The sequence below is a fragment of the Pseudorca crassidens genome, chromosome 4 (assembly GCF_039906515.1).
Source record: "Pseudorca crassidens isolate mPseCra1 chromosome 4, mPseCra1.hap1, whole genome shotgun sequence".
Classification (NCBI taxonomy): Eukaryota; Metazoa; Chordata; class Mammalia; order Artiodactyla; family Delphinidae; genus Pseudorca; species Pseudorca crassidens.
Genome location: NC_090299.1, coordinates 21,933,761 through 21,959,763, shown reverse-complemented (window position 1 = coordinate 21,959,763; position 26,003 = coordinate 21,933,761). Strand labels below are relative to the sequence as shown.

Genomic DNA, 26,003 nt, shown 5'->3' with positions numbered 1-26,003 from the left:
CTTGGCAAGAATTTGGATTTTATTTTATGTAAATGGTAAGCCATTGAACAATTTTAAGTTGGGGAGTAACACGTTGACATTTACAATAGGCTACTTTGGCTCCTGTGTGGGAAATAGATTTAAAACCATGAGGATAAATGAGATCTCAGGACCAGGCACTGTGGAACATTATTTATCTTCATTTAGAAGATAAAAGTAGACTGCAAAGTATAAGAGAAAAACAGTATGAAAAGGAGCAAACAAAGAGGTTGGAGGAAAGCCATGAAAGAGGATGGTGTTACAAAAACTGGGAGGTGAGTCAAGGAGGAAGTGGTCGACTGTAACTAGATTTTCCTGGTTGGCCTCATCATCAAGTCACAGACTGAAGATTTCTCTGGAATTGCACTGGCTTAGCTCATCTTCTTGCCTAACTACAATTTCCTCTACAAATCTTCTGTATATAATTCCAAACTAAACAACCTGTTCAAGAACTTATAAAGGCTTCCTATTATAGCCCTGCATTGGCCTTGTTCATTCCTGTTTCTAAAACTTTGCTCTTGAAGTAGACATGTTTCCTCCTCAGTGCCTTCAAATATGCCTACCTATGAACCTTCCAAGCTGAAGCTCATATCTGATCTCCCACAGAAGCTTTCCCCAACAATTTTCGTCCACATAGATGTCTCTATTTTCTAAAAAATCAACAAAACTTCCAGTTTTTCACTCTATCCGCTGAACACATTAGTTAAGGCTCATTGCCTGGAAATACAACAATGAAAAAATATGGTCCCTGCTCTCTAGAAGCTTACTAAGAAAATAACACTTGTCAATATTTCCTTGATGCATTTAGGAAAAAAGGAGTCTGCCTCATATCCAATCCTGAGGGAGCCATTCAGCTATTTCTCTATATTGTATTTCACTTTACCTCACCCAGCTGATTCATGCTTTGCCACGCCTTTAGATGTTGATTACCTCCTGGAACTACTGGATCACAGCTCCTCAGGAAAGAATATTGCTACTCTTACCACTTATCAGTGACAGGGTGAATATATCCTCAAGATGGTACATCTCCCAAAGTCTGAGTTATAATCACTCCAGAATAATAGTTAAGAGGCGTTTAAGTATGGTGGTGCTGATGATGTAATCTTTGGGTAGGCCTCATTCAAACAGTGTAAGATATCTTTGGCATTCCAACTCTACTCCCTTTCATGATCTCAAGCCAGTGTGAGGTGCAGACATTTTTATTAATTTGGTTCCTCCCAATAAATAACTATTGAATCAAACATACACACATATCCCCCAAGGACAAACAGTAATTCTCAGAGGCAATACATTTAAAACCTATGTTGTGACATTTCTAACTACAAAATTTTCTAGGAGCAACTCCTGCCCTAAAATGCGGTACACTGTCAGTTTTCCTTTTTTCTATGTTTGCTTCAGGCTGCCCTCTTGATGCTTAACTTGTGACCTATTATAAGTCTATCATTTAAAACTCAGTACTTAAATATGCCAAGAACTGGTAGAAAGTTTGAAATTACACGATTAAAAAAGTGTACAGTCAGGGTTTAGTCAAAATTTTTTTAAGTTAATTCATTAATTTTTGGCTGCGTTGGGTCTTCATTGCTGTGCACGGGCTTTCTCTAGTTGTGGGGAGTGGGGGCTACTCTTTGTTGTGGTGTACAGGCTTCCCACTGTGGTGGCTTCTCTTGCTGCAGAGCACGGGCTCTAGGTGTGCAGGCTTCAGTAGCTGCAGCACGTGGGCTCAGTAGTTGTGGCTCGTGGGCTCTAGAGCACAGGCTCAGTAGTTGTGGCTCACGGGCTTAGTTGCTCTGCGGCATGTGGGATCTTCCTGGACCAGGGATCGAACCCGTGTCCCCTGCATTGGCAGGTGGATTTTTAACCACTGTGCCACCAGGGAAGCCTTTAGTCAAATTCTTGAGGAAGGTGAACTGAAGGGCATTCTTCTATAATCTCGAAATGAGGAAGGGAGATAGTATGAACCTTCATTATCCACAGTCCAAATTATTTTTCAAGAGTGCTCTGTCAGTTACATTTGCAAAGAAATATAGTACAACATAATTGTTATAATATAAATAAGTCCAGAAATGGTGAAAGAAGGGCAAGTCTGTCTCAGGAAGTTATGAAAGGTTCCAGGGAAGAAATAAGTACTCAACTGAGACCTACAGGATCTTGAGAGAACCTAGTAGAATCAAAGAAGTGCAAGGAGTTCAGTATAGCTAGTGTGGAGTAAATGGGCAAGAATGGCAGATGAGATTCACAGTCTGGGGCCAGATCATGAAGAGGATGGGGGCCCCTGAAAAAATCTTGGTGAGGAATATCACGATTATATTTTCATGTTAGAAAAACTATTAATAGGCTGGAGGTTGGACTGGAGTGGGAAATAACTAGATGCTATTGCAATAGTCAAGGGAGATGAGTTAGGAGAGATGATTACTTGATGGATTAAGGCAGTGAGAATGGAGATTAAAAAGAGAGGTGGATTTGAGAGATCCTTAAGGAGATGAGTCAACAGAATTTGATATTAGGATAGAGGAAATGAAGGAAATGTAATAGCGGGGTACCTATGGATTCTTGACTTGGGCAACTGGGTGCTATTATCTGAAATAGGGAATGAAAGCAGGCTAGGTTCCAGATGGTTGGGAAGAGATACGGCAGTAAGAATAGGGAATGGTAAAGATGCCCACGTCAATTTGGGACATAGTTAAGTACCTATATGAAATCCAAACGAAGATGCTGTTGCTTAAAAGTGTCTAACCTGAAGATATACATTTGGGAGTCCATGGTGCCCAAGATACTTAGTAGGTAAGTCCATCATGGGGAAGAGATTGCTCAAGGAGACGAGGACTAACAACAAAAGAAAATGGATAGTTTGGAAACACAGAGGGCACACATAAGAAGAAAAATATTTAAAGTGCATCAAAGAGGTAGTTGCAGAAGCAGGAGAAAGTGGCACTAAGGAAACCAAGTGTAGAATTAATGGTGCTATTTTTTAAATGTAGAGTATTTTTTCCCTCATTCTCCAAACGTTTTAAATTTCCTGAAGGCAAGAACCATGTCTGAAATTTCACTGTATTTTCTTGAGTGCTCAATTCAGTGAAGGGAACATTAAATGTTCAGTAAATTCTCATTGATTCAGTCCCAGGTACTCTTCGCTTATACCGACCTAAAACGTTTCTTCGTTCTGTTTCTTCAAATAAACGTTTAGAGTTACCTACGAGTTTAGTTATATCAGTTTTTATAATCTCTATGTTGTACCTGCAACAGCTTTGAAATGAGTTCCAAAACCTTACTACTTATTGGGAGGGATCAGTAGACAGTGGGTTTTTCATTTACTACTGTTCCTAAGAAACAAGTTATTCCAAAACAAAGTTTAGCCCATTCCCCAAGCATTAGCTTGCAACTTAAAACCTGTTGAAAGCACAGTAAGGAGGCAGACACATTTTTCTCACCACAATTAACCATTAACCGGGTCAACGTGTTTATTAAGTCTTTCAATTTATTAATAGTCACGAAACAACCAGCTGGGGGATATACACTCATACCAATGGAAGTCATTTAACTGCAAACAGATGCTAAAGAGAACTGAGTATTCGCAAGGGTTTCTGAGGCCAGGCAGTACAGGTTTTCTCTGAGGTAACAACTCCTAACTTAAAGCCCAGTCCTTGGTGGATTCGCGTCCCTGAGCTTAGAAAATACTGAATAAACAAACGACCAAGAGTATCGGAATAATCACCTCCACCTGAGGAGCTATCCCTTCCTCCCCTCTACACCACACAGACCAACCTGCAGCCACCTTTCTCCAACAGCTAAGCCACAGCGCTCCGCTCCCGCCTTAGGAAAAATGGTCAAGCTCCTGCTCTCGCGGGATCTTGCGCCTCCGAGTAAGTCAACTGGATCGCGCGCCCCAACGAACCCCCGCGGGAACACAGTTCGGCAGGTCCCGAAAGCCGGGAAATCGCGTGCGGGGGCGGAGCCAGCTCGGTGAGCATGAAGGCGGGGCCCGCTCCAAGGAGGCGGGGCGGGGGCGAGGCGGGGATTGGGGCGGGGCTCCCAGGACCTGTTGATCGCAGGTGTCACTGCCCTGACTGGCAGTGTTGAGACGTGTGCGCATGCTCCGTGCGCAGGATCGCGCTTTGGGCGGCGGAGACCAGTCTCCTCTGCTCCAGTTCCCGGTGAGACCCGGTTACGGTGGCAGCTGTTGGTGTGTCAGCCTGTTGTCAGCTTGAGGCGGAGCTGGGCCAGCGGGAGGTAGAAGGCCCGTATTTCTCTACCTGAGCCGCACTCTCCCCTCACTAAAAGGACAGAGCTCAAGGTAAGTCTCCAAAACTAGTCCCTGGATGGAGGTCCAACGACCTGCTACCCCCATGGGCCTGACTCGGAGACCCTCATTCCAGTCCCAGGCCTCGTCTCTCCCCTCGCAGTCCCGCGACCTCCTCTCCCACCCCACCCTCCTCGGGGCAGACTCAGGGCTCTTTGCCGGGTTCTAGCGCCCGAGGTCACGCAGCTTCCCCGCCTCCTTCCCGCCGCGTCCGGGATCTGGCGGAGATGCCTTTGGCCAGGCTGGAGGCGCGCGCGAAGGGAGGAGGTGCTGTACTTACTGGGTCGTGGTTGTTAGTTGCTGCTGTGTTTGAGGGCTGGCCCGGGGCGGAACCTGGGATCCTGCTGGGTCGTTTACTGCATTGGGATTATGAATATTACGCTTACCTGGCGCCTGCCCCTCACTTTTCAAGCACTGCCTCTCCCGAGCAGCAGCTTTTGAAAGGGGTCCAGGTAGTTATGTTGCCCTCTTTGGAGAAGAGATGATTCGTGAGAATCTTTGGGCTGGTGGTTTCTGGGTGGTAGTAGTAATTTAGAAAGTTAATGTTTAGCTTCTAAATGGCGACTTATGGGACGTTTACCAAACTACTTTGAAACATCGTTGGAGAACAGGAAGTACTTGCACAGGTGTAATACCCTCCGTTTCTAAAGACTGCAATCTGAGCGTGCTCTGAGGTTTTGTTATCCTGCTACAAGGTTTTCTTTATCAATGCGAAGCCTGATTAATGCTTGCAAAATGTACTGCAAGGCTTTATTTGTTAGATAGCAGAGTTGCCAAATGTTTTCTCATCTGGAAAAAAATACGTATTTTTTTGCAAGGAGTTTTCAAGGCTATTTCTGAGGGATGTTTAAATTTAGCAGGGTCTTTGTGATTAGGGTCTGATTCACTTTTCTGTTCTTTAAGGGAAAGCGTTGCTAATTCTCAATATTTAAAAGGAGGAGAAATTGCTAACAAAATTGTGATTGAAATGAACTTTTGGCTAAGTTAATACTTCTTGTTAGTTTATTTTTCTATGTCTTTTCAGTTCCATGATGATAGTCTAGGCATATAATCCTTAATCTTGTAAAGAGAAACTAAAACAAACAAAACTTATTTTGCAAAATCAGAATATATGATTTATCTACCATTGTCATAATTCCAAATAGACAAACTCACTGTAGGTAGGAGTTAATTATGTTCTGAAAAAAAAAGGTTTTTGTTTTTATTTTACATTTTAGACGTTTTTAAAATGAGCTCTTTGGACAATTTGTTTAGGTTCATGATTACTGGTGATAAATCATGATGGTGATTTATTCAACTCAACTCACTGGTAGTTAGTGTATTTTTTACTACAGTGTGAAAAATAAGCAACCAAGAACAGATCTTTCCTTTTCCCTATTAACTAAAAAAACCTTTTTATAAATGTATGTAGATTGCATATAGTTCATGGAACTTGACACCAATAGTCATTCATTAATATTATTTTCTTTAGAAGATACAAAAAAGTAGTTTTTACAAGGAAAGCAATTTTAATGGTGGAAGGGCACCATTTTTCACCTAGTTTTCTTTTTCTTAAAAAAAAGAAATCACAAAACTTATGGTTTTAGTATGTACTGTGGGTCAAGATCTTTTCTATTATTTAGTGTCATATGTTTATTTTAAACTGTGTAGTATCAACAATTTTGGGATCATGGTTTAGGAGTCCGTTTTAGCAAGACAAAGAGTTTAAAGATGAAAATTCTGTTTTAAGGTAGTGTACACATTCAAAAGTCAAAATCACAGTTATTTTCCCTGCTGGTACTGTTTGGAACTCACCTATCATGCTAGAAAGGACATTTTTTACCCTACAATTTTCCAAAAATATGTTTGAAATCTATAAAGTGGTAGATTGAGCTATCCTACAAGGATGTTTAGTTACTAAAATACTTAGCAGATCTTGGTATTTGACAGCTTTAACTATAAGGTTTTTCTTAATTATAAGCCCTAAGGCACGCTACAGTAAGGTAACTTATATATTTCATATGGAAGTATTTTGAACACAGGGTGTGCTAGATGTGTTTGGGCTCAAAAGATTGTCAGTATAGCCTACTGTTGCTCATGAGCTCTTGGATTAAAGGAGGAAGTGTGCTAATTTATGTCATATTTGGAGAGATAGCTACAAATTAGCGATGATACATATGTAGCATTAGTGTATTATTAATTTTGTACAGATGTAACGATTTTAGAAAATTTTGCATTACAGTATATGCACACAATAGGAACAAGGAATGTTCTACCACAGATAAAATTTTCAGAGGTTATTTAAACTTTAAATAACTATTTAATATCCTAATCTTGGCTAGTTATTTTCTTTAAATAATAGGAATACTACATATATAGAATATTTAGGCAAAAGTATTTGTTCTTTGCTTTTCCAAGTTAATCCATATCCTCTATCAGCAGTTCTTTTATAAACTAAGGGTACATGATTAGAACTGTGGTCTGTGGTTAGGACTGAATTTTAATGTAATTGGTTTTCTTTGGAATCATATATATTCTTTTTTTTTCTTCCTTTTTAATTTTAGTCCCATGAATTTTATTTTGTGCTTTACAAACATTATTCTGAGGCGTCCATAGGCTTCATTAGGCCATTAAAGGTGTCCGTGACATACCCCAGAGTGCCACAAAACATTGCATATGGTTGAAGAAATTTTGTTTTAGATGAGTCACTTCAGAAAAGTTGCTTCATATATTTGTAATTCATCAGAAAATAAAATGTTATACAACATAAATCATATTTCAATATCTTAGCTGTTTTAATGAATAAAGTCAGTTATCTGAGCTGTTGTGGTATTTTTGAATTAACTTGGAAATAATTACATTAGTCTTTTAGTCTTCTATTTTTTACAAATATTGACATGCAAAAAGCAGTTTGGAGAAATACTTTTCCTTTGGAATGTTTTTTTTTTACTTTTTGTGATTTTTCCAAGCTAGCAAATTTATTCAGTAAATATTTATTGACCTATTGTTGTATGCTAGGCACTAGAGATTGGAAAATTAATAAGACAATGTTGAAGTAGTCAGAAATAAGAGTTCTACCTTTCCTAAGCCTTGTCTTTGGCTATTCCCAATCCTCCCCCAACTGCATTGAGTTTACAAAGATAAAACAGTCTTTTTCTTACACCCTTGCTTTTGCAACGTGCTGCTTCCCTTCTCTTCCAGCTTCCCAGTCATCTATACCACACCTGTGAATTATTTTCATTTTTGGTTACCACTGTATTTTTAAATCTCATTGTTAAAGATTTATAGAGGGAAGAGGGAAAAACTAAGGGAATGAAGATGATATGTGTATTGCATCTTAAGTGTAAGGAGAATACTGGATGGACAGCACAAGGGTTGGTAATGCAAGTGCGGGGAGCATTCTTACGACCCAGAGACATGATGTGAGCAATGTCAAGGGGCATTTTGGGTGCTCTAGTTATTGTTTATGGCTGGATGGATTGTCGTGTTATTTATGAATTAAAATCGTCATTAAGGAAGTTTTGAATTATTTTTCTGAAAAGTTGTACGTAGGTTGAATTTTTCTAAATTAAATTTTCTCTGTTGCTTACATTGTTATTTCAGAGTTGCTTTCCCTTTATTTCTGATGCATTGCCTTCTAATATTGTAACTCATTTCTCTTTCTGTAGCCCAAACAGCTTGTAAATGAATGTTTAAAATACTACTATGGTGAATCCACTTGTAAAATGAAGCATTCCCAAACATTTTTTTGTAAATTAGAATTTTTCATATTTTAAGTTTTCTTAAAGTAGGATAGTTCTATAAATGAATGTGCTTTTTTCTACTAAGAATGACTTATTAATAGATTTTAAAATTTAGAAATTAATACTTTATTGTACAGTTTAGCTGATGCCACTAATCTGGATTAAGGCTTTAGTCAAGATTGATATGTCAGTTTAAGGAAATGGAGAAATAATAAAATGGGGTATAAAATATCATAATACAGCTTTTACTTTTTCTTCAAATGTGTATTTATATTGTTAAAAAATCATTTTATATCAAAGATTGTGTTTTTGCTGTCATTATAATTAGCTTGCCTTTACCGAGTACCTGCTATGTTTTGGGCATTTATTAGGTATTTTATACATGGTTGATGATTCTTATAATAATTCTATGAACCTTTTTATATAGGTTATGATTACAGATGATGGAACTCATCTGCTTTTAATGATTGAGTAGTTGAGTAATGTGCTTTGTTGGTGGAAGCTTTTCAGAGGTAGAATAATTGAGAATCATGAGGTTAGTATCAAAACATGGATTCCATCCTTGTCAAGAACCCATCAGAGCATTGTTTGTTTACCAGGTACTTTGTGCTTTGGCTTCTTCTAAACTTCTCAGCCTGCATAATAAGCTCCTGCCCCTCTAATGATGGCCCTCCCTGTTTTTAGGTGAGCAGGCTGTTTGAACCCTGGAAGATTTTTCCTCCTATAAGGTACTGCTGTATAGGCCTGAGATAATCTTACCTCCTTATCAGTATAGTACTGACACTAACCTAGCTGTGAGGTGATAGGAGATTGTCCTGTACCCTTAGTGCATAGGTCATCTTTGTTGATTTCAGAGGGTTTGTTGATTGAGGTTTCACTTTATTTCCTGAGCTTCATTCAATAAGTATTTAATAACTACCTACCATGTACTATGCATTGTTCTAGATGCTTGGAATTCACTTTATATTCTAAGAGGATTGGGAGGAGAAACAATAATAAACAATAATAAAAACAGTGAGTCAATCGTATACTATATTAGTTGGCAAAGAATGCCAAGGAGAAAAGAAAATATAGAGCAGGGAAAGGGGAATTGGGAATGTGGAGTGGGTTGCAATTTTAAATAAGTATAGGCCTCATATAGAAGGTGATTTTTGAGCACAGGAATCATGCAGTGAGCCAAGGAGAAGCCCTGTGGGTATCAAGGGGAAGTGTATTCCAGGCAGAGGAATAGATAGTGTAAAGGCTTTAGAGCAGGAGTTTTCATGGTGGCCCATGAAGCTGAAAAGGAGAATGTAAAGGGAAAGTAGTTAGAGATGAAGTTAGAGGTGAGAAGATGGACAGGTGTTATGTAATAAGAAATATATATTTGGTATCTGGCTGTTTCCTGGCACACAACTCCTAAAACTCTTGGAATCTACAAAGTGGTAAATGTTTTCTGTGTGCTAATGAGATGACTGGTGGCTGGAGGTTAGCCTCAAAGTGGGAACTTATTGCCTGGAAACCAACCATGTGATTAGAGGATTGGAACTTTCAGCCCCCCCTTTAATCAAGCATGCCTACGTGATGAAGCCTCCATAAAAAGTCCTAACTGAAGGGCTTCAGGGAGCTTTTGGGTTGGGGAACTTGTGGAGGTGCTGGAAGGGTGGCGTTTGTTGAGAGGGCATGGAAGCTCCCCTTCCCACATACTTTGCCCTATGCGGGTCTTCCATCTGGCTGTTCCTGAGTTGTATCCTTTTATAATAAACTTGAGATCTACTCAAGTAAGCTATTTTCCAGAGCTGTGCTAGCAAGTGAATTGAATCCATGGAAGAGGTCAGTGGGAACCCCTAACTTATTGGTTATTGATCAGAAGTACAGATGACAACTTGGAACTTGTGGTTGGTGTCTGAAGTGGGGGGGGGGGGCAGTCTAGAGGGACTGAGCCCTTGCCTTGTGGAATCCGACCCTAACTCCGGTAATGTCAAATGGAGTTAAATTGTGATTTCTACTGAGAATTAGAGAATTGCTTGTTGTGTAAAAACGCACACATCTGGGCTCAGAAGTGGTGTGAGAGTATAGAATAAAGTGTTTTTTACTTTTAGCAGGTTTTTTACTTTGCAGGCCATTATAGAGACTTTTTGGTTTTTAATCTGAATTAATAAGGACCGATTACAAGGTTTTGAGCAGAGGCATGACATTATTATTTAATTTTAGAAGGATTTCTTGGTCTAATCTTGGGGATAGACTGTAGTGGGTAAGGGCAGAAGCTAGGAGATAGTTAGGAGTCTGTTCTGGCAGTCCTGGGAAGAGCTGATGATGGCTAAGACCAGAATAGTAGAAGTGGAGGTGGTGAGAATTGGTCACATTCTGACTGAGATATGCAAGAAAGAGGGGTCAAAGATGATACCAAGATATTTCTTCTGAGCAACTGGAATGATGAAGTTACTATCAGCTAAGATGGGGAAGAAGATATAGGTAAAGCCAGAGTTCAGTTTGGGGCTTTATCAAGGCAAAGGAATGTTAGGTTATGCCTGCTTTGGCATGCTTTTCTTCTGAACATGATGTCTTAAAGCAGATTGCCATAAGCCATTGCCTTTAATGTTCATACTCTGTGTCCTGGATACACATGCACTCTTGTTTTTCTCTAATTAGTTACCAGTGAAAACTTGTGATTAGTAAAAGCCAGAAGAAATAAAGCACAGTTCTTTATTGTACACAAAGAAACTGAACAAAGAAAATACAAAACATTGAAAATTACTTAAAATTTGCTGTTTTTGGTGGTGGTGGTATAGATTGTCCTTATTACTTTAGTTTTATTTTCTGTGTTTGTTTTATAAATTTTCTAGTATAGTCTTCTCCAGTTCCTCTAGTTGTAGAGTGACAGTGGTTTTCTCTATCAAAGGACATCTATTCTTCGGTTGTCTTTCTTACTGTAATCCTTTAACTTTGTAAAAATGAGATACCTCTATAACGAATGAGATTTTTTTATTGCTTTAACTTGCTACATATTTATATATAGGTATATTTATCTGTATACCTATAGATAGCTTGCAATCTAGTTATCTAAAATAAAGCCTTAAATACTTTTACTAATAAGATGAACAGTTGTAATATATCAGTGAAAAGTCTTAAGTGTGTCCTTGAGTAGCTGTATTGCTTATTTGTGAAAAGATATTAAAATGAAATTTCACTTTACAGTTTGATGGCTCGGCCAGGGTACTATTAAGAATAATTTCAATTGCTTTATTAACAGTGATTCTGTACTACTATACTACTACTATTCTATCCTACTATACCTAGACTGTAGGTATTTCTAATTTCCTTTATGCAGTATTTATATGTATTTTAGATATCCATATAAAAAACAAATACTATTTTATAATCAAAACCCAATATACTGAAAAGAACAAATAAAGGAGTCTCATGGCTTTATCAGCTATCGTGTTAGTCTCCTAGGGTTCCTGTCACAAATTACCACAAACGAGATGGCTTAAAACAATAGAAATTTATTCTCTCACAGTTCTGGAGGCTGGAAGTGCAAAATCAAGGTGTTGGCAGGATTGGTTCCTTCTCAGGGCTCTGCACAGAATCCTTCCTTGCCGCTTTCTAGCTTCCAGTGGTGGCTATCAAGTCTTGGTTTTCCTTGACTTGTAGCTGTATCATTCCAACCTCTGCCTGTCATCTTCACATGGTATTCTCTGTGTGTGTGTGTGTCTCTTCTTCTAATGACTTCTGCTAGTCTATTGGATTAGGCCTCATCCTGATGACCTCTTCGTAATCTAATTACATCTGCAAAAACCCTGTTTCCAAATGAGGTCATGTCCAGAGGTTCTAGAGGTTAGGTCTTCAAAATATCTTTTTTTTCTTCTTGGTGTGTGTGTGTGGGGACACACAATTTAACCATAAAATGAGTTCAATTTAAGCTATTATTACCATTTACCTAGACTGTTCTAGTAGCCTAATCAAATCACTGTTTGTTAGAATTTGAATATATTCTATGTAGCCTAGTCCTCTCCATTTTAAAAATAGGGAAGGAGGGGCTTCCCTGGTGGCGCAGTGGTTGAGAGTCCGCCTGCCGATGCAGGGGACACGGGTTCGTGCCCCGGTCCGGGAGGATCCCACATGCCGTGGAGCGGCTGGGTCCGTGAGCCATGGCTGCTGAGCCTGTGCGTCCAGAGCCTGTGCTCCGCAACGGGAGAGGCCACAACAGTGAGAGGTCTGCATACGGCAAAAAAAAAAAAAAAAAAAAAAAAAATAGGGAAGGAAATTTACCTCAACTAAAGACTTTAGTGTGCTGTAGATTTCCTAATTATTTAAGATACTGGGCTTAAAATTTGGGGGAAGAAAATGGAGTTAGTATCTAGGGTAACGAAGGAAAGAAGCCCTGGCATCTTGCTTTTTGGGGTTAACTTATTACTGGTAAAACACTGATTCATAAGAAAGCAGCAGTGATTTTCTTTCTCTCCTTCTTCTTTTTATTTCCCTTTCAAACTCCTGGCACATTTTCAAGTTCAAATTCAAAATTTTAAATCATAAGTTTGAAATACTTGCGTAAGATAAAATTGTCAATCCTTCTCAAACTTTTCCAATTAATTGAAGAGGAGGGAATACTTCCAAATTCATTTACAAGGCCAGCTTTACACTGATTCCAAAGGTAAATAAGGGCACTATAAGAGAATAAAACAATAGACCAATATTGCTGATGAATATAGGTACAAAAATTCTCAATAAAATATTAGCAAAGCAAATTCAGTAGCACATTAAAAGGATCCATCACCATGATCAAGTGGGATTGATCCCTGGGATGCAAGGGTGGCTCAACATTTGCACAATCAATAAGTGTGATATACCACATTAATAGAAGGAAAGTTAAAAATCATATGCGTATCTCAATAGATGCAGAAACAGCATTTAGCGAAGTTCAACTTACTTTCAATATAAAAGTTCTCAACAAAGTGGGCGTAGAGGGAACATACTTCAACATAATAAAGGTCATATTTTTAAGCCCACAGTTAACATCAGACTCAACTCCAAAGCTTTTCCTCTAAGATCAGGAAGATGAGGGTGCCCACTCTCACCACTCCTATTCCACATAATACTGGAAGTTACAGACAGGGCAGTTAGGTGAGAAAAAGAAATAAAAGATATCTGCATCAGAGAGAAAAAAGTAAAGTTTCTCTGTTTACAGATGACATGATATTATATATAGGAAATTCTAAAAACCACCAAAAAACTTTTAGAACTAAAAAATAAATTCAGTAAAGTTGCAGGATACAAAATCAACATACAGAAATTTGTTACATTTCTATGCACTAACAATGAATTGTCTGAAAAAGAAAGAACTAAAACAGTCCCATTTATAATAGCATTAAAAACAATAAAATACTTAAGAATAAATTTCACCAAGGAAGTAAAAGATCTGTACACTAAAAACTATAAGATGTTGATGAAAGAAATTGAAGCCAAACAAAGAAATGGAGATACCCCATGTTCATGGATTGGCAGAATTAATATTGTTAAAATGTCTATAGTACCAAAAGCCATCTATAAATACAGCACATTTCCTATAAAATTCCCATGGTATTTTTCACAGAAAGAGATAAACCACTTCTAAAATTTGTAGGGAACCACAAAAGACCCAAAGCTATCCTAAGAAAGAAAAACAAAACTGGAGGCATCACACTTCCTGATTTCAAACTGTACCACAAAGCTATAGTAATCAAAACTGTATGATACTGGGGGAGTGGCCAAGGGTTGCAGAGTAAGAAGACCCTGAGCTCACCTCTTCCCACGAATACACCAAAATTACAAATATTTACAGAGAAACTATTGGTGAGTAAAACCAGAAGGCTAGCAGAAAATACCTTCTACAACTAAAGATATACACGAGACAGGTAAGAGGGCGGAGATGCAGTATAGTAAAGACCCATAACCCCAGGTTAGACACCCACAAATGGGAGGATAACTACAACTGCAGAGGTTCTCCCCAAGGAGTGAGTGGTCCATACCCCACATCGAGCTCCGCAGCCTGGGGGTCCTGCACTGGGAAGATGAGACCCCAGAACATTTGACTTTGAAGGCCAGTGGTGCTTACTTTCTAGAGAGCCAGAGGGCTGTCGGAAATAGAGCCTCCATTCTTAAAGGGTACATACAAAATCTTACATGTTCTAGGACCCAGGGTAAGCAGTAATTTAAAAAGGACCCTGGGTCAGTCTGAGTTGCTGATCTTGGAGGTGTTCCTGGAGAGACAGAAGGCAGCTGGGGCTCATCCTGGCCATAGACAGTGGTGGCACCATTTTGGGGAGCTCATTCTACCACATGGACATTGGTGCTGGTAAGCATCATTTTGGATTCTTTTCTCTAGCTTATTAGTGCTGGCACCCGGCCAGGCCCACTGGCCTGTCAGCACAAGTACTAGGATGCCTCAGGCCAAGAAACTAGCTGGCCTGAGGCTCAGCCCTACCCACCAGCAGGACTGCTGCTCTAAGATCTTATGAGCCCACAGCCACTGTAGGACCCAGCTCCATACACTGGTGTGCTGGCAGTAGCCCCAGGACCCCACAGCCAGGGACCTTAGAACTCCACCCAAGAGTGGGCTAGCACTAACCCTGGGAACCCCTGGGCCTCAGTCCCACCCACCAGCAGGCCAAAACACCAGCTCCAGGAACCTGTAGCCAGGCCCCAGGACCTGGCTCCGCTCACCAGTGGGGCAGCACTAGCTCCAGGATCCGCCCTTACCTACTAGTCACTGGGCAGGAACCAGGCCTGGGAACCCCTGGGCCCTGGCCCCACCCATCTGTGGGCAGACACCAGCCCCAGGACCAACACAGCCCCTCAGCCAGCCACCTTGGGATCTGGCCCCACCCACTGGTAGGCTAACATTAGCTTTGGGATACACCAAACCCCACAGCCAGCTGTGTCAGGAACGGGCTCTGCTCACCAGCATGCCCACACCAGTTCCAAGATCCCCTAGGGCCCTGCAGCCAGAGACCTGGGAAGTCAGCTCTGTCCTCCAGTGAGCTTGCGCTAACCTGGGATCTGCTAGGCCTGGCCTCACCCCACCAGCAGCTCACCGCCATATTGGAGACACGTTGGACCCCTCAGCCAGCTGCCCCAGGATCCAGCTCCACTCACCAGTGGGCTAGCAACAGCTTTGGGACACCACGGACCCTGCAGACAGCTGTGTCAGGAATTAGACCCATCCACCAGCAGGCTGACTCTAGAATGAAGACCCCCACTCCTGCAGCCACCCACTCCAAAACAGCCACCTCCCACCAGTGGGGCAGCAATAGTTACAGGACCACCTCCACCCCGGCCCCACAGCCAGCAGCCTTGTGAACTGGCCCCACCCACCAGCAGCTGGCAGTCTCCACACAAAACATGCCTGGCAGTCAACCAGAATGGCAGCCAGCCATGCCTACTAGACTGCCCACAATAGTCAGCCCACCACAACAGCACACTCCCTTCTGGTCGTTAGAGCTATTTCAAGAGCACACGGAACATTCTTCAGGATAGATCACATGCTAGGCCATAAAACAAGCTGTGGTAGATTTAAGAAAATTGAAATCATGTCAACCATCTTTTCTGACCACAACTCTGTGAGACTAGAAATCAACTACAAGAAAAAAACTACAAAAAAACACAAACATGTGGAGGCTAAACAACCAATGGATCACTAAAGAAATCAAAGAGGAAATTTAAAAATACCTAGACACAAATGAAAATGAAAACACAACAATCCAAAACCTGTGGGACACAGGAAAAACAGTTCTCAGAAGGGTTTATTGTGATACAGGCTTACCTCAGGAAAGAAGAAAAATCTCAAACAACCTAACCCTACACCTAAAGGAACTAAAGAAAGAAGAACAAACAAAACCCAAAGTTAGTAGAAGGAAACAAGTCATAAAGGTCAGAACAGAAATAAGTGCAATAGAGACTTAAAAAAAAGCACTAGAAAAGATTAATAAAATTAAGAGCTGGTACTTTGAAAGGATAAACAAAACTAATAAACCAGTAGCCAGAATCATCAAGAAAAAAGAGGAGAGGACCCAAATCAATAAAATCAGAAATTAAAAAGAAGTTATGATCAATACCACAGAAATAAAAAGGATCCTAAGAGATTACTATGAACAATTATACACCAATAAAATGGGCAGCCTAAAAGAAATGGACAAATTTCTACAAATGTACACCCTCCCAAGACTGAACCAGGAAAAAATAGAAAATATTAGCAGACCAATTACTGGTAAAGAAATTGGATCAGTAATTAAACAACTCCCAAAAAATGAAAGTCCAGGACCAAATAGCCTCAGGTGAATTCTGCCAAACACATAAAGAAGAGTTAACACCTATTCTTTTCAAACTATTCAAAATATTGATGAGAGGGGAACACTTCCAAACTCATTTTACGAGGCCAGGATCACCCTGATAACAAAACCAGACAAAGATATCACAAAAAAAAAGATTACTGACCAATATCACTGATGAACATAGACACAAAAATCCTTAACAAAACAGAAGCAAACTGATTTCAACAATACATTAAAAAGGTCACATGTCATTGTCAGTTGGGATTTATCCCAGGGATGCAAGGATGGTTCAATATCTGCAGATCAGTGTGATTTCCCCATTAGCAAATTGAACAATAAAAATCATATGTTCATCTCAGTAGATGCAGATAAAGCTTTTGACAAAATTCAATATCCATTCATTATAAAATTTCTCAACAATTTGGGTATAGAGGAACCTACCTCAACATAATAAATGCTATGTATGACAAGTCCACAGAAAACATTTCACATAACAGTGAAAAGCTGAAAGCATTTCCTCTAAGATCAGGAATAAGATAAGGATGCCTACTCCTGCCACTTTGATTCAGCATAGTATTGGAAGTCTTAGCCACAGCAATCAGATGAGAAAAAAAATAAAAGGAATGCAAATTGGAAAGGAAGAAGTAAAACTGTCACTGTTTGCAGATGAAATGTTACTATACATAGAAAATCCTCAAGATGCCACCAAAAACTATTAGAGTGCATCAAAGAATTCATTAAAGTTTCAGGATACAAAATTAACATGGAGAAATTTTTTGCATTTCTATACACTAACAATGAACTATCAGAAAGAGAAATTAAGAAAACAGTCCCATTTACAATTGCATCCAAAAGAATAAAATACCTAGGAATAGATCTAACTATGGAGGTAAAAGACCTGTACTTGGAAAATTATGTCATTGATGAAATAAATTGAAGACAATACAAACAGATGGAAAGATACACTGTGTTCATGGATTGGAATAATTAATATTATTAAAATGATCCTACTACCCAAGGCACTCTATATATTCAGTGCAATCCCTATCAAAATACCAATGGTATTTTTCACAGAACTAGAACAAATAGTTCTAAAACTTGTATAGAAGCACAAAGACCTTGAATAGCTGAAACATTCTTGAGAAAGAAGAACAAAACTCGACATATCATGTTCCCTTACCTCAAACTATACTGCACAGCTACAGTCATCAAAACAGTATGATACTGGTGGAAAAACAGACACATAGATCAATGGAACAAAATAGCCCATAAGTGAACCCACACTCATATTGTCAATTGATCTACAACAAAGGAAGCAAGAATATACAGGGGAAAAGACAACATCTTCAATAAATGGTCCTGGGAAAACTGGACAGCTACATGCAAAAGAATCAAACTGGATTAATCTGTTACACGATGCACAAGTATAAATTCAAAGTGGATTAAAGATTTAAATATAAGACCTGAAAGCATAAATTCTGGAGGAATACATAGGGAATACTCTCTTTGACATCAGTCTTAATAATATTTTGGGGGATATGTCTCCACAGGTAAGGCAAACAAAAGTAAAAATAAACAAATGAGACTACATCAAACTAAAAAGCTTTTGCACAGTGAAGGAAACTATCAACAAAAGGAAAAGGCTACCTCCTGAATGGGAGAAGATATTTGCAAATGATATATCTGATAAAGGGTTAATATCCAAAGTATACAAAGAACTCATACAACATCTGAAAAACAACCTGATTAAAAAATGAGCAGAGGATATGGATAGACATTTTTTCAGAGAAGACAGACAGATGGCCAACAGGCACATGAAAAGATGCTTAACATCACTAATCATCAGAGAAATGCAAATCAGAAGCACAATGAGATATCACCTCACACCTTTCAGAATAGCTGTCATTAAAAAAGACAACAGATGACAAGTGTTGGTGAGGATGTGGAGAGAAGGGAACCCTCATGCACTATTGGTAAGGATGTAAATTGGTCAGCCACTGTAGAAAGTAATATGGAGATTCCTCAAGAAATTAAAAATAGAGCTGCCAAAAAAAGAAAGAAAGAAAAAAAGAACTGCCATATGATCCAGCAATTCCACTCCTGAAGAAAACAAAAACACTATTTTGAAAAGATGTATGCACCCCTATGTTTATTGCAGCATTCTTTACAATAGCCAAGATATGGAAGCAACCCAAGTGCCCATTGTAGATGAATGGATAAAGAAGAGATGTTACATATATTTATATACATACAATGGGATATTATTCAGCCATAAAAAATGAAATCTTGCCATTTGTGACAACTTGGATGGACCTAGAGAACATTATGCTAAGTGAAATAAATCAGACATAGAAAAACAAATACTGTATGATTTCACTTATATGTGGACTCTGAAAAACAAATGAACATACATAGCAAAACAAACAGAGTTATGGATGTAGAGAACAAACAGGTAGTTGCTAGAGGGCAGAGGGTTGGAGGAAGGAAAGAAGTAAGTGAGGGAGCTTAAGAGGTACCAACTTCCACTTGCAAAATAAATGAGTCATGGGTATGAAAGGTACAATGTCAGAAATATAGTCAATAGCTATGTAATATCTTTGTAAGGTGACATATTGTAACTTTTGTTTGAAATGTATAGAAATGCCAAATAACTTTGTTGTGTAACAGGCACTAACATAATGTTGTAGGTCAGTTATACTTCAAAAATGAACAAACATAAACTCAATAGGCAAAGAGCAGATTGGTTACCAGAGGTAGGGGGTGGGTGGAGTGGGGAAACTGGATGAAGGTTGTCAAAAGGTACAAACTCCTAGTTATAAGATATAAGTTATAAGAACTAGCGATGTAATGCACAACATGATAAATAGAATTAACGCTGCTGCTTGTTATATATGAAAGTTGTTAGAGTAAATCCTAAGAGTTCTCATCATAAGGAAAATATTTTTTCCTACTTCTTTAATTGTGTATCTATATTTGATGATGGATGTTCACTAAACTTATTGTGATAATCATTTCATAATGTATGTAAGTCAAATCTTTATGCTGTACACGTTAAACTTACACAGTGCATGTGACAGTTGTATCTCAATAAAACTGGAAGGAAAAAAAAGGAATCTGAGTACCCTTTAGCTATCACTTTCTGTGCCCGTTCCCACTCGTTCTCCATAGCCCCCACTTTTCCAGTCTAAGCAACCACTTATCTACTATCTGTCTCTAGATTTCTCTCTTTTGGACATTTTGTATGAATGGAATCTTACAGTGTGTGGTCTTTTGTGACTTTCAATTATCAAAATGTTTTCAGTGTTTATGTTGTAGCATGTTTAAGTACTTTGTTTCTTTTTATGGCTGAATAATATTCCATTGTGTGTGTGTGTGTGTATACACACACACTGTATTTTATTCATTCTTTAGTTGAACATTTGGGTTGTTTTTCCACCTTTCAGCTGTTATAAATATTGCTGTGTTAGCTCTTTTCTGCACAGCTTCTCAAATATTTATTGAAAGAATAAATATAGAATCATGTTTAAATTCCTAGAATAAACCTTATTATTTTTTTCAATGGTACATTATTCTTTTGACACAGTGATAGATTATGTTTGTTAGTGTTTTATTTATAAGTTTTGCATCTTTAATCACATGTCACACTGGTCTGAGGTTTATCATGGTTTGATATTAAGGTTATGTTAGCTTCATGACATGATTTGGGGTTCTTTGTATTTTATTTTCATGTGGCCTGTGGTATTTTAACATTAGAATTAACAGTTCTTTAAAGTTTAGGTAAAATTTAACTTTGAATCCATCTGATCCAGATGGCATTTTCAATGGAAGAACTTTTGTCTCCTTTCCATTTTCTTGTTGTCTTTAAAAAATTTTTCTACTTCACTTGAGTTAATTTTGGTAATTTGAATTTTGCTATGAAATTACCTGCTCCTTTAGATACTCAAAGTTATTGTCATAAGATTTAAGTGGTATTCTTTTGTATTTCTTTTGGTTGCTCATCTATATGTGGTCATTTCTCCTTTATCAATCCTGTTCATCGGGGCTTCCCTGGTGGCACAGTGGTTGAGAGTCTGCCTGCCAATGCAGGGGACACGGGTTTGTGCCCCGGTCCGGGAAGATCCCACATGCTGTGGAGCGGCTAGGCCCGTGAGCCATGGCCACTGGGCCTGTGCGTCCGGAGCCTGTGCCCTGCAATGGAAGAGGCCACAACAGTGAGAGGCCTGCGTGCCACACAAAAAAAAAAAAAATCCTATTCATGTTATATTTCTCTTTTCTTTTTTCTTTAATCATGCTTGTGAAGATTTTTTTTATTAGCTTTTCAAAAGTTTAGTTTTAGATTTATTTTTTCTTTCTGTTGTTTGCCTATTAATGGGCTTGAAAAATCAGTCTCTTTCTCTCTCTCTCTCTCTCTCTCTCAAGGTTTCACAATTTTCATCCTACTTCCTTTCTTCCTCACATCATGTTTGGATTTTTGTGTTATCTATTGTTTTTCTTGGTTTTTCAGCCTTTAATTCTGGAAAAATCTTAATCTTTCTAAAAGTATCTACTCTGTTTACTTTCTCCCCTTTCTTTCTGGGGATCCTTTTAGATAGTTTTTGACACTTTTAGATTTCATCTGTGTATCTTAGCTTTTTGAAAATGTTTATATTTTCCACTTTGTTTTTTTTAATACTTTTAGGAGAATTTCTAGACCTGGACTTACTGCTCATTAGTATGATGTTTCCTTCTATTCATTTTGCTAGTTAACTCATCCTTTGAGTTTTTTCTTTCAGCAGTTTCAAAAATGTACTCATTCAATTGGTGGATATGTATTAAGTTTATTTTAAATTTGTGTTCCCTTTGGTCTGTTCATTCTGTTTCCTGTGGTGTAGATTGTTCAGTTTGTTGCCTTTCTCTCATAATGCTCGTACTCTGCAAGTATCTGGTTATCTTTTTCCTGGGAGTACCAAGTGATAAGCTAGTAATATTTACATGATGAGAAGAATGAAAGCATTAGGCTCTGATTTGTGTTTCTTTGGATAATTTCAGAGAGCAGAGGTGGGGACGTAAAGGCTTGATTTGGGGTGATATGGCTTAAGAGTTGATTCCAAAAAGAACTTCCTGTTTACTCGGTTAGAGGCGTGATCTTCTCCAGGTCCTACCATCCTCTGTTCTATTTGTGGAGTAGGGCGAGGATAGAACACGCAGGGGCCTTGCAGGTGTCTGTACTTGTTACCACTTCCCAAACCAACTGTTCTCTGATGCTTACCTGATTTTTTTTTTAACATTTTTATTGGAGTATAATTGCTTTACAATGGTGTGTTTGTTTCTGCTGTATAACAAAGTGAATCAGCTATACATATACATATATCCCCATATCTCCTCCCTTTTGCATCTTCCTCCCATGCTTACCTGATGTTATAATTTCCTTTACCCTCCAGATGGCCCTGGGGTGGTAACAGAGCTTTCCTGTTTCATTGCATTGTGTGGGATGGGAATTCTCTGCCCAGAGCAATATGAAGAATGGAAAAGGTCACAACTAAGAAGACTTTCCCAGTCTGTAACACTTGGCCCTCTTTATCTCTTGACTGCTGTTTCCCTCACATTCTGGCAACCAGTTACTTAATGTTTCTCCCTGTTTCTGCTTATACTATCTGTTGCTTTTGTATAATCTCTGGAGTTGGGTTGGAGGAAGGGAACCAGGAGGACATATAGTTTGACATCTTGCACAGGAACAGAAACTACAGTATTTTAAAATTATCTATTTGTGTGTGTGCCCATCACAAAACAACTCCTTACGGTAGGGATTGTTTCATGTATCTTATCACAGTTCAGGGTAAGACCTGGTGCCTAGTTAAATGATTGTTGAAAGAATACCATTTCAAAGGATTCTTCCATTAAAAACACAAGTTAACTACCGATACAGAGCTTTCTTAATGTTGTAAAATCATAACTACATTTATTAAAAATTTGTATGAAAGTTTTTAGGATTATTTCGATCCCTTTAGAGGAAGTTATAATCCACAGAGTTACAACAAAAAGAAAAAAACTAACATAATGTAGTGTTTTATAATTCTTGAAACATTTAACCTATGTTAAACAGGGCTGTTATTCTTGTCCCCATCTTATAGATGAAGCTATGAATCAGAGATGACAAGAACTTATCTAAGACCAAACAGCTAATAAGTGATGAGCTAATACGTGGGGCTGCAAACAAAAGTCTCCTGACTTGAATTCTCTAAAGACTAATGCCTTTCTTCTTTATTCCTCAGTGCTTTGCTATCTTAGTGGGTATTTGATCAATGGAATTGAACTGACCTATAATGTTCTGTCCTCTCATGTTTTTGTGCTGTGAAGTAAAACTCAATGGCTTTCATCTAGAGTTTAAATTTAAAGCCAAGGTCCTTACACAGGGCTTTTGAGGCCCTTCATGATCTCTCTCTCTTTCCCATCCACCCTTTTCATCTATTCTCCTCTTTGTTCATATTTATTCTGCCACACTGGGCTTCTTACTACCTTCCAGTATGCCACGCATGCTGTTCACTCTGCTGGAAGTGCCTTCTCCAGAGTGGCATCTTCACCTCCTTCAAATCTTTGTACAAAGGTAACGTTCTCAATTACAGTTTCCGAGACTATCCTATTTAAAAGTGCAAACCATCTACCATTATATACACTTCTGAATCAACTTGTCATAAGATTTAAGTGGTATTCTTTTGTATTTCTTTTGGTTGCTCATCTATATGTGGTCATTTCTCCTTTATCAATCCTGTTCATCGGGGCTTCCCTGGTGGCACAGTGGTTGAGAGTCTGCCTGCCAATGCAGGGGACACGGGTTTGTGCCCCGGTCCGGGAAGATCCCACATGCTGTGGAGCGGCTAGGCCCGTGCTTGAATTGTTTTTCCATGAGCACTTTGCTTGAATTGTTTTTCCATGAGCACTCAGAGCATAACTCTTCTAGTACACTCTACAATTTATTATTCACTGAATTATGGTCTGTCTTTCCTCATTAAAATGCCAGTTCTAGTGCCTGGCATAGTACATGGCTCAATAAACACTTGTTGAAAGAATGAATGCAGGAAGGAAATTCAATTGATTAAACTAAACTTTGGTAGTAATACTTGATTGTTTTTACTTTAGAAGTTGAACATTTTGAAGTCCTTTTAGCCAGGAGTATGTGTTCATGAATAGTATGGAAATTTACTCTAATTCACTAAGATTTGTTTATCAATTTAATGTTTCTCCTGAGTTTTTTTTTTTTTTCTTGTGGTACACGGGCCTCTCACTGTTGTGGCCTCTCCCGTTGCGGAGCGCAGACTCTGGACGCACAGGCTCAGCGGCCATGGCTCACGGGCCCAGCCGCTCCGCGGCATGTGGGATCCTCCCGGACCGGGGCACGAACCCATGTCCCCTGCATCGGCAGGCGGACTCTCAACCACTGTGCCACCAGGGAAGCCCTCTTCTGAGTTTTAACGCATGTCAATTTACATAAAATCTATTGACTTTCTTGCAGAAATGTTATGATTCTCTGTAACATAGATAACAATATAGAGTCTCTGTAGAGTCTCTGTTTAGTAAACAGCAATACAGTATTGGTAGCAAAGTTAGTATTATTCAAAACACTGCCTGGAGATCTAAGTTGATTCTAGTTTTCTTTAGAACATGAAACCATCATATGACCATTGAAATCTTGAAGTAGGTAGCGTTTGATGTCACCTTGATATGTTTTGAAAATTTAAATGATGAACTGTTTTCATTTTCATATTTTAAGAACATTATTAGTTCTAATCATTTTATGATTATATATATAATATTTTAATTATGTATTCAATATTTGTATCCATATAGTAAAGTAGGAATTTTCTTTATTAGCCTTTACTTTTATTTAAACATTTCTTTTTTTCCTTATAGGTTTGCTTTGAGGTCACATTGATATGAAATATGAAGTCACCTTTAATAACTTCACCTGGGAAAGAGAAAGACTTCTTTCTTATTAAAGAAACACAAGGAAAACAAATGACCAAATGAATCATACCAAATGCTAACTCTACATCTTTTTGTATCATCTGTTTTTAAAACCATCAAGACAAATGATTTGTGCTTTAAAGAATATGATTTGTTCATCAATGTTACTTTAGCAGTTTTTAAAAAATCTTTTTCACCTTAAACTGTACTCTTATAAAATTTAACACAAAGATTTTTAAATCTTTAAGACCTTGTTTAAAATAGCTTTCTTTTTTAGTTTTCAGAACTTCAATGCTTAATGTACCCTTTTTTTACTTGACAAAGTCCTCAAAACTACAGCATCAGGAAAGATATGGACTTGGAAACTTATGTTATGGTAATAGGCTGCAGCGAATTTAAGTGGATCATTCAAGAAACCATCCATTTTATCATCAGAAGTGTCACATAAGTATATAATTCTTAGCTTTAATGCAAACAAAGTTGCTTGAAAATGGCATGGGTAAAATTCTTACGGAAACCTGGTGGCAATCTTGGAAAAGCTTATCAACCTGGGAGTATGCTATCCCTAGCCCCTACCAAAGGCTTGTTGAATGAACCAGGACAAAACAGCTGCTTTCTTAATAGTGCTGTACAGGTGAGACCATAATTTCTTGTTAAATTTTTTTTTTTCTTGTTAAATTTTAAAAAGTGCCTTTCAGGAAATTCTTTGCTTAATCCTTCTTTAACTTGTAAATTAAGAATAAAGTTATTATTGACTAGAATGACTTTTTAATATCACTTTTAATAGTAGCAAAATATTTTGACTGGGCATTTTGGTTTTTATAATAAATGGAAATGTTGTTTTCAACAGAATGATACATTGCTAGGATATAAAAATATCTTGTGGCTTAAAATGTTTACTTAGTAAATTAAGAATGTTTCTAAAATACATAAAATTATTTTTTTGAATTAGCTAGTCAACCCCTCTCTCCCCCCTTTTTTTTTTGTTTAAGAAATGCAGTAGGATCCCCATAGACAGCATAAAAAGAAACAAGCTGTGTGGATTGAAATGAGAATGCAGAGTTTTTTGTTTTGTTTTGTTTTTGCGGTACGTGGGCCTCTCACTGTTGTGGCCTCTCCCGTTGCGGAGCACAGGCTCTGGATGCGCAGGCTCAGTGGCCATGGCTCACGGGCCCAGCCGCTCTGCGGCATGTGGGATCTTCCCGAACCGGGGCACGAACCCGCGTCCCCTGCGTCGGCAGGCGTACTCTTAACCACGGTGCCACCAGGGAAGCCCAAGAATGCAGAGTTTTTAATCTCAGTACTCAAATTCCTTCCCCGCGCCCCCCACCACACCGTGACCTTAAATCCCCTCTGTAGAATCATAATTTGGACACCACTGTTGTAGTTAAATTAACGGTTAATTCATTTTGCTTCAGTCCTTGTTGAAATTCTTTTAATTAGCAAATATGTATTAATCCAACTTTCTGCCTTACATAAATATCTTTTCTTATGTATGATAGTTTTTATTTAACATTTTCAGATTTTTTAGGGGCCTATATCCTTCTGACCGTTGATTGTATAGTACTAAGGATGAGGAAGATTTAGAATATTGGAATGTTACTCTATTGACGCTAGAATATACCTTAAAAGATTTTATTGAAAATAAATAGCTTTTCACATGTTTTCTTTCTATTGCTTTTTTTTTCTCCTGAAAACTGAGAGTAGAAAGAGAAATATTGCTTAATTAACTCATTT

General features: G+C 38.4%; 1 protein-coding gene across 3 annotated transcripts in view; it reads left to right on the top strand.

The window, feature by feature from the left end:
* The first annotated feature begins 4,168 nt into the window (after positions 1-4,168).
* USP53 (ubiquitin specific peptidase 53) overlaps positions 4,169-26,003 on the top strand; it is a 64,650-nt gene continuing 42,815 nt past the window's right edge. The window contains exons 1-2 of one of the 3 annotated variants that reach the window (XM_067735187.1): positions 4,169-4,309; positions 24,213-24,900. In XM_067735187.1, the coding sequence (XP_067591288.1) occupies positions 24,757-24,900 (144 nt within the window). In that variant the 5' untranslated portion in view covers positions 4,169-4,309; positions 24,213-24,756. Of the gene's footprint in view, positions 4,310-4,477; positions 4,583-4,621; positions 4,768-24,212; positions 24,901-26,003 lie in introns of those variants that run through there. The other 2 variants (XM_067735188.1, XM_067735189.1) reach the window with 2 other exon arrangements.